Genomic DNA, 14,509 nt, shown 5'->3' with positions numbered 1-14,509 from the left:
TACTCAGTAGCATTTCAAGACCAGTGGTGGTCATTTCTCTGTGAGATATTCCTCACAGGAAGCCATAGGTTTTATATAAATATACTGGCTCAAAAGGAAGTAAAGTTAAATAAGAATGGGAAAAATATCATTGAATACATAACTTGGATATGAAATTACATATTATAGTCTCTGTTGTAAAATCTGACTGAAAAATTTAGCTTAAAAAGTAAACCTCTTCATTAACTTATTGTTAACTTATTTTATTTATTTTTTTTAAACGTTTATTTATTTTTGAGACAGAGAGAGACAGAGCATGAACATGGGAGGGGCAGAGAGAGAGGGAGACACAGAATCTGAAACAGGCTCCAGGCTCTGAGCTGTCAGCACAGAGCCCAACGCGGGGCTCAAACTCACAGACCGTGAGATCATGACCTGAGCTGAAGTCGGACGCTTAACCGACCAAGCCACCCAGGCGCCCCAATTTATTAATTTATACTTTTATGCTTTACTATTCCTCTTTTTGACAAGCCTGTTTTATGATTTTCCTCTCTTCCTACCTGCATGCTTTCAAGAATACTTTTAAAAATTTAATCATAGGTGCCTTATTGTTAATAACTTTCAGTGGTTGAATTGAACTTATTTCTAGAAATCATAGTTCTTCTTATTTACTTTTCTGATGAACTTTGAAATTTCTGTGTTTTTCACAATGTGGTATTTTAGATCACCCTGAATGCTTCTCCATTTTTACAGCACAATTTCAGCTTAGTTATAGAAATTGTCCTATAATTTTTCTTTAACCTCCTTTTAAACCTCCAAAATTGAAGAGGAGAGATCTCAAGACCAACAAAGAGAAAAATGAGCCTATAATAAATTGATCACACAGAGAACAGAATGTGTCTTTTAAAATAGCATTAATGTCCTCAGAGATAGAAAATATTACATCCATTAAAAAGAAGAACAAGATGCTATGAAAAAGGAACACAATATAAGAGGTCTCAGAAATTTAAAATATGGGGACACCTGGGTGGCTCAGTTGAGAATCTAACTCTTGATTTCAGCTAGGTCATAATGCCAGAGTTGTGGGATCGAGCCCCACGTTGGGCTTTGCACTGAGCATGGAGCCTGCTTGAGATTCTCTCTGTCTCCCTCTGCCCCTCTCCCCCCACTCAAAAAGAAATTTAAAATATGAAAAACCAGAAAGGTGGAAAACAAAGTTGAAACCACAAAGAAAATAGAAGAAAAAGAATGGGACTGTAGGAAAGAAAAGATATTTAGAAAATCCATTCCAGAAGAATAGTACCTGGTTAGTGAGGGTCTTGAGAGGAGAAAACAACAGCCTGGAGTAGGAAGGTTAGAAGGGCCCACCCAACTGTCATCCTGAGATTTTTCTTCACCCTCTTCTTGTGCTGATGCCCAAGTTTCTCAGAACACATGCATCCTCTGTTTGTCTCAGTTCTTTCTTTTGTGGTTAGCACATCAAAGAAAGAAAAGGGAGGTAACTGCTTTCATTCTTTGTACTTCAGAAAATAGATTTCTTCTATTCGCCCTTGAAGAGACTTTGGCTAGCTATAAAATTCTGGGTTGAAAATGACTTTCCTTCTGAAGTCATTGTAGTATTCTCTTCCAAAATCTAAATTGCTGTTGAAAAACATTGTCTTTTTCTTTTGACCCCACTCCTCAGAAGCGATCTTCTCCACCATCACTACCACCCAACCCCCAGCCCTGGGACCTTTTAGGATCGCTTGTTTAACCCCAGTGAGTTTTGTGATGATTTGCCTCCCTGCAGGTCTTACTTTATTTGCCTTTCTAGCTATTTGATGGGTGGGCCCTTTTAATCTGGACACTCATGTTCAGTTCTCTCAGATTGATAGAAGAAAGGAAAGATTCCATCAGGAAAATCTTTAGGAAATAAACAAACTGTTAGGTTATTTGATTCAGTTGAGCACTTAGAAGAAAAACTACTGAAAGACATATGGCAGATCTCATTGAGCAATTAGAAATAATTAATGATAGTCTCAGAGAAAGAGCAAATAAAAAAATAAATAAATAAAAACATAGGTCAAATAATAACTCCAGGGGGAAAAAATGGGCAAGAAAAGAAACATTGTCATAGTATACTTATTAGGTTTGTGTGAGCCATGTTTACGTAGTCATGATATTATAAATACTACTGACACAACTAGAAGTTCAAATGTAACTATATAAGGAGGATGGGGTGAAGGGAAGTGGGTGGGTGTGAATAAGTCTAAAAATGATAAATCAGAAAATAGCAATATAAGCTGCTTTTTCTTACAAAAATTGAAGTAAATACAGAAAATAAAGCTAAAAGAGTTGATTGTGGTTGACTCTGGGGTGCAGGATTGTGGGACTGGGAGGGAGGAGGTAAGAGGCTGCTGTCTTCCTGTGTGGCCCTTTGGTGCTGTTTGATAGGTGTATGTACACTTTGGCTAAAAAGGCATCTTGTAAAAATAAAATGCTACTGAGAACACCCCAGCTTTTATGTCTGACTAGCAAGTATTCGATTTTCTTGTTAACTTCTAAATGGAACATGAAAGCTGGGGGTTGGAGTTTAGAGCAGTTTAGACCTGTATAGAGATGTAAGGAGTAAATAACTGTAGGTGCTGAGGCAGACATGAGTTTATGAGCCCACAGAACAGGCTCCTTCTTACTCAAGTTGGGATTTGTACTGGATGAGGCCCTTTTGTCTATGCCGTAGATGCTAAGGCATTCGTTCTGCTGACTTAGGTGCCCTGTCAAACTGTGACCAAACTAAAGCATAGAATCACTGACCATGGAAAAAACAAAGGAAATGGGAAAATACTGCATAATTTGTGGTCTCTGAAACGATCCAGCATTAATGAAAGTTTGTTTTAAGTAGTAATTTATGTCAGCTTTGTGTAGTTCAGGTCAATTCAAGAAAAGGTAGATTCCTTCTGCCAGGAAGAAGGGAAGAAATGTATAAATTGTAAGTTTATATTACCATTGGAAATAGGAACACAGAAATCCATTATTTAGAGCCATGATTACTACCAAATTTATCCTGGCTGGCTACAAGTGATGGCCGTGGTTCAGGACACTCTTTTAGAAGGCTTGGATTCCATTACCTTCAGCCTCTAGGACAGTGGGGGCTTAGAAAGAGAGACTTAATAATGCCAGCTTTTGAAACTGTCATTTTTACTTTTTATAAGTAGTGACTGACCACTAGTCTCCATGTATAGCTCCTTTTAGGCTAAAGGAACACAGCTCTCAAGACAGGGCCCTTACTCTTGGGGCCAGGACTAGACTGGATTTGAGGGAGGACTATAGTAATCTGATGATTTCTCGAAATCTCGAGTCCTTTGGGATTAAAATGCCTAATGTGTGTGGAGTTGGTACTAAATTTTAAAAATAAATGCAGATTTCAAATTTTCTGGAATTCTAAAACTGTTATAAATAATGTTTATTAAAATAAACAAACCCCAAAGAAAGGACTATGATTTTTCATGGGGGAGGGGGGGAATGTTACAGGATTTTGTTGTGAATCTTACATATTAATTTAACTTGATATTCTTAAAAAAGCAAATCAATGAAAGTTGCTAAAAGGAACTATCTCTCGCTTTCTTACTTCAGTTTACATTGCTATGAAAAGAAAAGTTATTATTCTCAGTTTGCGTTTTGAGATGCCTTTAGTGGGAGTTTAAGTCCCTCCAATGAAAAACAATTTATCTACAGCAAGAAAAGCACACTCTTTTCACTTCTGTGTTGTACTTCAGGATCCACTGGCTGTGAACTGCCTCGTATGTAGTCTGTCCTCAGCCTTGCAGAATAAAATACCAAAGATCTGTGGTATTGACAATGTGGGGTTACTGGGTGCCTGGGTGGCTCAGTCTGTTAAGCTACCGACTTTAGCTTGGGTTGATCTCACAGTTTGTGAGATGGAGTCCCACATCACGTCGAGCTCTGTGCTGAGAGTGTGGAGCCTGCCTGGCATTCTCCCTCTCCCACTCTCTCTACCCCTCCCCTGCTTGAATGCTCTCTCTCTCTCAAAATAAACAAGTAAACATTTTTTTTAAATGTGGGGGTACTGATAAAGGTAAAAAAAAGTTTCTTGTCCATTAAAAGATTTATTTCATGGAAGCACAAGTTTTTTGTCTCTCCATTTTATAGGTTCATTTTATGTGATGGTGATTTTTGTATGTGAGACAATCTTTTCACTAACTAGTCAGGTGTCAGATATTTTTAAATAACTGAGTTCTGATTATAATGATGTACAGGGTACTCTGTAGATGCTGTCTAGAAAGCAGCCAGAAAATTGCCAGTTGACTGTCTCTTAAAGATCCCATAAGTATATTCACTTCTTCAAACAATATTTACTAAGAGGTTATGTAAGAGGCTCTCTGTTTGGCTTGGGGGGTATACAGTAGTGAACAAGACAGAAATGGTCACCTCTCTCATAGAAGAAACAGTGGTGGCAAGTAAACAATTTAAAATGGTGATTGGTGCTGTGAAGGTAAAATGAGAGGAAAGCGCCTGGAAAACAGGACTGCTTTAGATCAGTGATTAGGAGAGTCCTTTCCGAGGAGGTTACAGCTGAGCTGGAGCCTGAGTGGCAAGAACCAGCTGAGCTGAAATTGGGTGGGAAGAGTTTTCCTGAGAGAGGGAGCAATAAATATGAAGGCCACAGAGAAGAAAAGGGGTGTGTTCTTCTAGAGAGTTCGAGCATTGAGTGAGGGGGTCTGGGGGAGAGAGAAAGGAAAGGTAAAGTTCCAGGGGAGCCTTTTTGCCACAGTCCCATGTTTGGATTTCATTCTCAGTTTCCTGGGAGGCTGTTGGAGGATGGAGGTGATGGGTTATGTGGGAGAGTGACATAATCTGATTGACCTTTTGGAAAGATAATTCTGGTTGTGGTGGTGTGGGGAAGGGGATACAGTGAAAATGGGAAGAGAGAAAATGGTGGCTTGGGCTGAGGCGATAGTAATGGAGATGTGGTGTGAAGCCTGAGAACTAGGGTGAATTTGGGAGGGAGAATCTTCAGTATTTACTCTTAAGTTGGATGGGGAGAGCAGACAGGACAAAGGAAGGAGGGAACTAAGGTTTGAGAAACCAGGGTTGGAGGGGAGGAGTATATCAGTTCCTAAGAAGGAGAAAAGAAGGAATGGGCAGGTATCAGAGATTGGAAATCAGGCAGGCAGATTTCCCTTACGTAGTTAGACATGCCTATCTGGAGCTCAGAAGGGAGGTAAGTAGGTAGTAGGAAAACAGTATACCTAGATTCCAGATCTAGTCTCAGTTTGTGTAACAAAGAAGATTCTGTAAAAAGAAGGCCCTGAACATTTCTCCCTCCAAAATTCCGTGTGTGCTTTGTATTGTTATATATTGACCAAACATACATCTTCCACTCTCAGATACTCTTCAGATCCCTCCCAAATTAAATCATATGAATAAATGTTTTCCAAAATACAGTGAACTTATTACGTTTATTCCTACACTGAAGGTCTGTTAGTCCTTGTAAAGTTTACAAAAAACTAGATTAGATACAATGATTACTTACAATTTTGTCAGCCCAAGGATTTTATTCATTTAGGTTTATTTTTGTCTTTTCTCTTGCCTTTCCAGCATTTACCAAAAGAACAGTTACTCCAGATTCACCTTCAATCAAGGAAGATGCCAGCAGTTTACCAATGGATGGGACAAGTCCACAGTCTAAAAAGGAGGAATATGAAAGCAAAAAAAGCAAAATGTAATTCGTTGCTCTACATGAGTGTTTCACAAATAATCGCATATCTGTCCTTGTTGCAGTCTGGCCTGGATTATCAAGCAGACGTATCTACAGCTTCTGCTCTTTAGCATTGCCAAACACTGACTAAAATAACACCATACTTGGTCTTTGGAAATTATAGAAGTTAAACTAATCCAAGTAATATCAGCTCATGAATGGCATACAACTAACTTATTGGCAACTTATACCAGCCGAGAAACAGATATTTTTCACTTTGCATTTTCCTTTTTCAGGCATGGTCAGCCAGTTTTTGAACCAAAATTTGGATATATAATTGGGATGTTTTAATAATTACTGGCCAAACAGGAGGGAAATGAGTTCCCCTCGAGGCAGAAGTTGTCAGCACTTTCGACTCAGGGAGTGTTTATATACAATCGATTTTTTAAAATGCTTGCTCCCTAATAAATTATCATGTGTTATAACATGTCATGGAGATATGCATATATAATACCAGACGGTCTGCTTTATAAACGCTCAGGATTGTTACATTCATCATCCCAGCAGTCTGTTAGTACATGCAGTATCTTAAAATTTTATTCCCAATCATCCATTTTTAATAGCAATAAAGAATTTACAAGTGATACCTGAATTGTAGAACACTGTAAAGAATTCATAGCACAACTTATTTATTTATCTTTTTGTGGCCAAATGTCTCACTGCAATCACTTTGTCATATTCTGGACCATCATTGGCTTTACTCTCACCAGACTCAAAGTTCCCAGAGTCCTGTGTCATGAGATTTACTCCACAAGAGTTCTCTCATGATTCGGTACTATCTACTTCAGCATCTCAGCCTTCTTTGACATCAAAGTGTTTTTAAGAACTTATGCTCTTTACATGCTAATCTACCAGTGGAGAAAGATTTCTAATGATGCTAATGAAAGGTAAAACATCCAGGAGCTAAATCCCACTGGGTCATGATGGAAAATTCTTCGTAGGGACAAGGGCAATAAAGCAATGCCTTCGTAATTACATTTGTGCTCTTTAAAGTGTACTTGCTTATTCTCATATTTGTGAAGATGCTTCTATTTCCACCACCATGTCTTACTAACTTACTATATTTGAATGTCCAGAGCAAATGACACTCTTTGTTTATGAACTTGATTGGAAAGGCTACTACAGAGAACAGAGATCTTTGTCTCAAAAGATTACATAATACAATCTCCATAAGCTCTGAGAGTACAACCATGAGTTTTACCATTTATTCATGACAAAAATCTTTTATTGAGTTCCTACTATGGGGCAGTCATTGCGCTAAGAGGGAAAAAAGAGACACAAACAGCTATGCATGACCCAAAGTTTATTTGGCATTAGGAATTGCATGAAAAAGGAGTGATGTGTTCAGGCTAGCTTGAGAAATTCTGCATTAGACAACATTAAACAGGTTTGGTTTTGTTTTGTCTAACCTCAGGACTTCAAGCCGTTAATGTGCTAATGAGCACTGTGGGGCTTAGTGGGAGTAGCCCTTTTTGAAGGAGCAGCTCACAATCCTGGTGTTTCTCAGAACCTATATTACACTATAGTAATACTGGGGGTATTGAGAAATTATGTCAATATTTTCATTGATGTGTTGACCATTACTATAATATTTTATCTCCTTGGATCTAAGTGACTAACTGGGAAGAAAATAAGGGACAATATTAACACATTTTATTTAAATCCTATGGATAAAAGTGAGTTAAATAGCTTTTCCCTTAATGTGTTAGTAGGAATGCCATGCACTCCATTCTTTTTTAGTAGGAATTGATTTAAACCACTCTTAGTACCTCTGTGGCCATTAAAAAAATTACACCAGGCCAGTTAGACCTGAAAGTTGAAGGTAACACAGGTTATTTACCTGGAAAATCCTTGAAAACATATTAGCTGATGATTTTATAACAGAATGGAGAGGGACCTTATGAAAGACCTTTTTTAATCTGAAAAAAATAAAGCCATTATATCATATTATTGAAGGCCTTGTGCTACTGTTGGATGAATGAAGGTGTCTGACTTTAAATATGGAACACACAAGAACTTCAAAGGCAAAGTCAACTTTTTGTGAGCAAAAATTTTGTCAAAATTCCTTGGCCCTCTGTTTATATGGAATTGAATCCAAGGACCTGTCTTCTCAGAGGATTTTTTCCTATCTCTTGCAGTCAGTCACTGTAAGCTCAAGTTGGAAATCAAAAGGAATGCTAAGGAAACACTAATAGCTTGATTTGTACATTTCAAAGCCAGCAACTGTTTTTCCTTCCCTCACCCCTTTGGCAGAATAACCTGTGATATCAGCCCCATTTGAGTTGTGGTTGGTCAGCCATATTGCTTATAGTACTGGGACATTGGAAGGGATCAACCTTATTCTTGCAGTGAGCCTGGTCCAAGACTTAATTTGAAGATTGACCTTTTTGGTTTAATAATTTTGATTCTTCTGGCCATCTTTCTCCCTAAACACACTAAACTTCCATTGAAGTTACTGAAGGCCACAGAAGGGAGAAACACAGCTGGGAGAAATCTGGCTGGATGTTTTTCCCATTGGCTAAGGTTATTATTATTTCCTTGACTAGTGTCTGATTTAAAGGTTGGAAACTGGTTGGTTACATAACATCTTATGCATCCAGTTTCCCAGAATCACCGGCTTTTCTTCTTATTGTTACAGTTTACATATCTTTACTAATAAAAGATATAAATTCTATAACTTAATAAAAAAGTACACATAAGGCATTTGAATTTAAAAGATACATAGATTAGAAGTGCCTACCTACTTAGCTAAGAAAACAAGCCTATTTTTTTTTTTTCATTTTCATCTTTTCAGCTAAGGTTTTTGAGGCTCTGGTCAGTGGTATATGTAAGGTGTATTTACACTCATAGTAATTGTTACATTTTCTTTAATGTGTATTAAAATAGCAAATATTGTTTTAAATGGAGCCAAATTCTTACACATAATTAGATGGGTATATTTACTTACCCAGACCCTTTTTAGGAAAGGGTTAGGAATCTCAAATTGTTTTACTCAGGTTTTGTACTATAAACCCAAATATACATCATTTAATAGCCAAGAATAGGAATGATCATTGAGTAAATTATTCATTTTCCAAGATTCTTACACCCCCTCCTCAAACAAACTATCCCGGTATTTCCTCTTAATTTATTTTTTTAAAAAAGAAAGAAATTTGTGATGTTCATGGCCTTCAAATGAGGAAGCTGTCCTCACGAAGGCATCTGGTTTTCTTGGATCAAAACTACCATGAACCTTAAGCTGGAAAGAAAATTTGGGAAAGTTTGTATATAAAGGCATTTCATGCACCAAAGTATGATATAAAAATAGTTACATCTTTCAACTTTTAAGTTCTCAAATGTTTAGCAATAAAAACATCAGCTTATCCCTATTTGAGGAAAGAAATTTAAACCATGAAAGATTCCATTTAGTTTCATTTCCGTACAAAACACGACACATCTAATTTAAGGCTAGGAGAAATGCTTACATCTAGAAACAGAACTTTTAGATTCCAAGCCCCCAAACAAATTTCAGAGAAGTCTCCCTTGCTTTTGATTAGTAACAAAGTAAACCAATTTTTTCTGCTCTGGTGAAACCAAACCAACCTTCCAGTTCTAACCTCATCTGCCCCCAGTTTAGCTTCTCCTGCTTTATCCACACCTATGGCCCACATCCTACCTAAATCCAAACCCAACTCAGGTCATTCCTCGTGTTCCACCAGGTCAGCCTCAACTGTTGATCTTTGAAGTCTAATTACTACAACCTACTACAACGGGCAGACTGTCAGGGGTTTGGAGCACCTGCATGTCTTCCAGGGCCACCAATTGCAAAAGGATTTAAATGGCAAGTGGCTGACTACTCAGAGTTGAAAGCCTAGGAAAACTTCTGTGGCTGGGTATCTTCTGTAACACAGCTTGACTCTGACATGGTACAAAGCCATGTGACAATTGTGGATGAGAACTTGTTGCCTTGTTCTCTGCAGGAGGATACTGGATTTCTGAACATAACAGCATGTTAGTTGCCTTTCAGGAGGATAGTCAAAACAATATGTAGTCTGATGACCTCCACCTGTCAAAATGTAGAGTCTTATGCCATTGAGCATATAGATGAGAACATGAAAAGAATTCTATACTAAAATAAGAGCCATACATTAATCACCTGCAATTCTAATGATAACTTGCTATGTTTTAAGGCATTGAAGTCACTCAATTGCCATTCCAGAATGAATGCTCTTCCTCAAACTGGCAGATGCTGGACGTTCATGCCCAGACTATCTTCTGTCATCTTTCCATAGATCCCCATGATTTGACAACCTCATTTTTCATTCTTTAGTAAAGCATTTTGACTGGCATTATTTAAATTTTAAAAAGTTAACAATTTATCCTTAAATATTGGAGCTTTGTGTCAGCAGTATAAAAGATCAGAATACTGGTTTGAAGCAATATTTTTTTAAACAAAATTAGTGGATATTAAACTACCAACAGTTCAGATGTAATAATTTAAAAGTAAGAAAATATCTTATTCTGAGGGAAAGGAGGATAATATTATATGCTCATTAGTCACTAATTGACAGTGATTTAATATTTTCTTAAAATGTTTTGTTTTTTGGGTTTTTTTTTGTTTTAATTAACAAGTCCTGGGGCATCTGGGTGGCTCAGTCAGTTAAGTATCTGACCGTTGATCTCAGCTCAGGTCTTGATCTCAGGGTGGTGAGTTCAAGTCCCATGCTGGGCTTTGTGCTGGGTGTGAAGCCTACTTAAAAAAAAAGAAAAAGGACAAGTCTAAATTTTATAGTATCAGGTTTTCCATCAAATTACGGTTTCCTTTTGTTTGTTTTTATTTTCTTACAAATTTTCCATTTTAGAGTCAGTTGTATTTTTTAATCATTTGAAGCCACCAAGAGCTCAAATGGCTTTTAAAACACTTGGCCAACAAGATGAAAATCTTTACTTTGAGACAGTGCATCTCCCTTTGTTCTTGAAATACTCTATTTCAATTGGAAATATTTCCTCCAATTGTCTGTCTGTCTGTCTGGCTGTCTGTCTGTCTCTCTCTCTCTCTCTCTCTCTGATTTCTTTCTCTGGAATCCATAGTCATTTCCTCAAGAATCTTTGAAAGCACCTTTATGTCCTTTACTTGGGCCAGCCTGTGGACTGGAGTAATGCTGGTCCTGTGCCTGCATTTCAAGACATCAGAATAATGGCAACCATAAAGAGTTAGTGAGATTAGTAATTAACTGATCATTTTTTTCCTAATGAAGTAGGCTGGTCTGTTAACCAGGGGTAAAAATGCTTCTTTTGGTAAAACAAGATGGTTCCTCTTCATCCTTTTGTGATTGTGCACAGCTTTTTTTCAGAGCAGTATTTATATGTACTTCATATATCAGAAGAACCTATTTATGTCACCTAATTTTTACCTGAAAGCCGAAAGAGCAATTCCCAAAATGTGTCACATTGCACATAGAATTTAAAATCTAAGTTTCTAATATATCCCCTTTATAAGGGTTTGGTGTTTTGTTTTGTTTTGGTTTTTTTGGTTTTTGGTTGTGTTTTTTTTTTTTTTTTGCCAGCACTTGAAGCCAGCTATTATCAGATCATACTGCATAACTCGTATTCAGTGTTATCCCTAGGGTAGTGGTAATGCTAGTTTAGATTTTGTTTGTCCATTATTGCTGAGCACTTAGCTGGATAAGGGAATGAAGGATGGCAGGAGTTCTGTAAAATGATATGAACACAGAGGAAGCTGGGTTGCCTTCAACAACACACATTTTAAACTGTTTACTTGAGAGAAAGAACTGCGGTAGCACTGCATCCTTTATCTGATGCAGGGTCCTGGAAAGCGGCGTTGTGCAAAGTGGAGAAGTGCTGTGAACTTGTGCCCTATTAAGTCCCCTTTCTGAGGCACGTTGCACTAATCTTTAATGTTCTTTGTGGACTGCTTTCTGGCAGTTTGGATCTGGATGGAAAGTGTCCTCCTTTCAGATATTTTTCAGTCAGAGTGCCCTGTGCTTGTCTGTCATTTGGGATTTTCATTTTATTTATGCTGTCGTTAAGCCCACCGTGAGTGAAGATACAGGCTTGATTTATGGCTTAGCATTCTGAAAACTTCCCATCATACTGAACCTCAGCTGTCAGTTACCAGAAATCAGGCAGCCATGGCAGTAAAGCCATCTAATATGGTGGCTTTGGGGAGGTTGGGCAGTTTAAAAGATGTTTGGAGAGACCTAGTGAGTTTGGCTTTTTTTTTTCTTCTGAGCAGAATGAAATAGATGCATCAGTTCTAACGAGGCACTTCCTGCCCAGAGTCACTGGCAGAGCAGTCTCCTCCCAACAGCTGCAAGCTTGAGAGACCTCATGCTGCTGGCCAAGGTTCATTCTGTGCTTTGACTAAGACCACAGCCAATAAAGCCAATGTGTACCGTGGAAAGACTTTCCCATTTTTTCCATTGGAGAAGGCTTTTGTGAGGTTAGTTTGACTGTTGCAAATTAACAGTGGTGGTCATTGCTCATTTTTTTAATTTTAACTGCATGTAAACCTACTGATTAGATTCCATTGAGAACAAATCATAGTTTTCTGTAAGATACGTACCCTTTTGTCCAGTATTCCTTCAACCCCTGGTTCTCAAAATGTGGTTCTCAAGCCAGCAGTGGCAACAGCACCTGAGAGCTGGTTAACTACAAATTCTCAGGTCGGGAATAGGTGTATTCCTCTCACTGGTTTCAAGAGTAGAACTAGTATTAGATTATGAAAAGGGTGTGAACTTCTTTAGGGCTGAGTTCTGATCCTCCCATCCTCCCATCCTCCCTCCCTTTCTTTCCATCCTCCCAGGTTACTTGGAAGCAACTGGATTTGGGACATTGGTTCTATGTTACCATTTCACATGCAGTTTTGTTTTGTCTATACCAGCATCTCACAGCCATCCACACTGTGTTTCAGAGTAACATTTCCAGACTCTGACATTGTCATCTTTAAAAAGATTTTGGTGTAATGACCACTGCTAAGTCTCATCCATGTTTCCCTCACTGTCTACGACTGAGATGTGGGATTTAATGTATCATTCCATCTCTCAGTCCTTGGAAGACTAACAATGGCCATATGTAATTTGTCTTGGCCTTTTATCTTACATGTTGTACCTCTCCCCCTATTATATATGACTGATAATTTGAAATATTTGTTTGAAATTGAGTTGCTTCCCCTTCTCATTTGCTTAGGAATGGACTAAATTGAAATCTACACAGAATTCTCCCAATTGTAAAGTATGTTAACTAAATCTTCTCAAGAACTCAATTTCTGAGCAATTGATTTAAATATTACAGTATGTCTTACATTAAGGAAAGTTTTTCTGAAAGAGTGATTATTTATTGAGCAACTACAGTGGATAGGCCCCATATCAGAGTCTTTGCAAAGCCCCCACTCCAGCTAATTGCAGCAACTGAAATGTACAATTCTTACAATAAATAGCAATATCAAGTAAATTAAGCAAACAGCATAACCCTTTAAACTGTGTTTAAAATATCAATTAGGGGCACTTGGGTGGCTCAGTCAGTTGAGTGTCCAGCTCTTGATTTCTGCTCAGGTCATGATCTCACAGTCATGGGATCAAGCCCCATGTCAGTCTCTACTCTGGGAGTGGATACTGCTTGAGATTCTCTCTCTCCTCCCTCTGCCCCTCCCCTGCTTGTGCACATACACTCTTTCTTTTTAAAAAACAATGAAAATGATAATAAAATATCTTCAATTCTTTTATGGTTTAGACTTTTTACCAACTAATCATATAGATAATTAAAAAAAAAGAAGCTTACATAAATATACAAATGCAGTTTATTATACCTTTTGTGATCTGTTTAGAAAAACTTTCCACTGTTGAACAGGGACTGTGCCTACAACATATTTAACATTCATAAGTTACTCTGCATTGGTGGCCTTCCACCCAAGAAATTATTTCCATCAATTCAAATGTGTATCTATTTTTTTAAATTCATTCATGCAATGTGAACCTATTACATCTTGTTTCATTGGTCAGAAAAGTCTTCTGTATGTATTGCCAATCTTAACCTTGTAATTTTTAAGAATTTAAATATAATTCCTTTATTTGGTTCACTGATAAATTTGATTAGCTGGGTGTATATGTTTAAATATACAAATATTTCATAATTCCTAGTTACCAATTATAATAGTTACATAATACACCATTTGAAATTGATACAACTAAACTTACATACTCATCCAGACTTGCATATGCTAAACTTTCATTTCCCATCAACATTTTGCTATTTGTTTCCCTTCTCAGAAAAGGGAATGAAATTGAACTTTTTTAAGAAAGCAGGTGAAAAATTGTATGTATTTAGATCACATCGAATAATATAGGAAGACAGCCAAGACCCTTACATTATCCTTGATCTCTTTTGAGTGTAAACACTAAAGGTGAAGTATCAGTTTGGACACAGCCATACACCATCAAAATGATCCTTGTTTTCATATTTTGCTTTTGGGCAACGTTTACTTTCCACAAACAAGGATCTTGTGAATATGTGAAAATTTACCATTTGTTGGGCACTACATAAAGCTTAGATTCAAATTCTCAGAACCGTTACCGAAGATGGGCTGAGCTTCTCATAGACAGATCTCATGTGAGAACAATCCAGTTCTGGAGCCACTGAGATCCAGATGTCCAACTGAACAGCTGCCATCCTCTGTCTGCAGTAACCTTGGGATCACTGACCATGTGTTATGCATTTCTTATCCTGACGCCCATGATTGAGGTCAGATGTTCTCTACCCTTAATTTTACCCTTT

General features: G+C 37.6%; 1 protein-coding gene and 1 long non-coding RNA gene across 4 annotated transcripts in view; one reads left to right on the top strand and one right to left on the bottom strand.

The window, feature by feature from the left end:
- The window catches only part of CEP128 (centrosomal protein 128), a 383,456-nt gene extending 375,769 nt beyond the window's left edge, over positions 1 to 7,687 (top strand). For all 3 annotated transcript variants that reach the window (XM_060620442.3, XM_060620445.2, XM_060620441.2), the window contains one exon: positions 5,578 to 7,687. In XM_060620442.3, coding sequence (XP_060476425.2) covers positions 5,578 to 5,705 — 128 coding nt within the window. In that variant the 3' untranslated portion in view covers positions 5,706 to 7,687. The remainder of the gene's footprint in view (positions 1 to 5,577) is intronic.
- Positions 5,587 to 14,509, bottom strand: part of LOC144616627 (uncharacterized) — a 32,742-nt gene continuing 23,819 nt past the window's right edge. The window contains exon 4 of the long non-coding RNA XR_013556002.1: positions 5,587 to 5,664. This is a non-coding gene — a long non-coding RNA (uncharacterized LOC144616627). The remainder of the gene's footprint in view (positions 5,665 to 14,509) is intronic.

The sequence above is a fragment of the Panthera onca genome, chromosome B3, assembly GCF_046562875.1.
Source record: "Panthera onca isolate mPanOnc1 chromosome B3, mPanOnc1 haplotype 2, whole genome shotgun sequence".
Classification (NCBI taxonomy): domain Eukaryota; kingdom Metazoa; phylum Chordata; class Mammalia; order Carnivora; family Felidae; genus Panthera; species Panthera onca.
The sequence above is the reverse complement of the archived record's forward strand: the minus strand, read 5'-3'. Positions and strand labels throughout refer to the sequence as shown.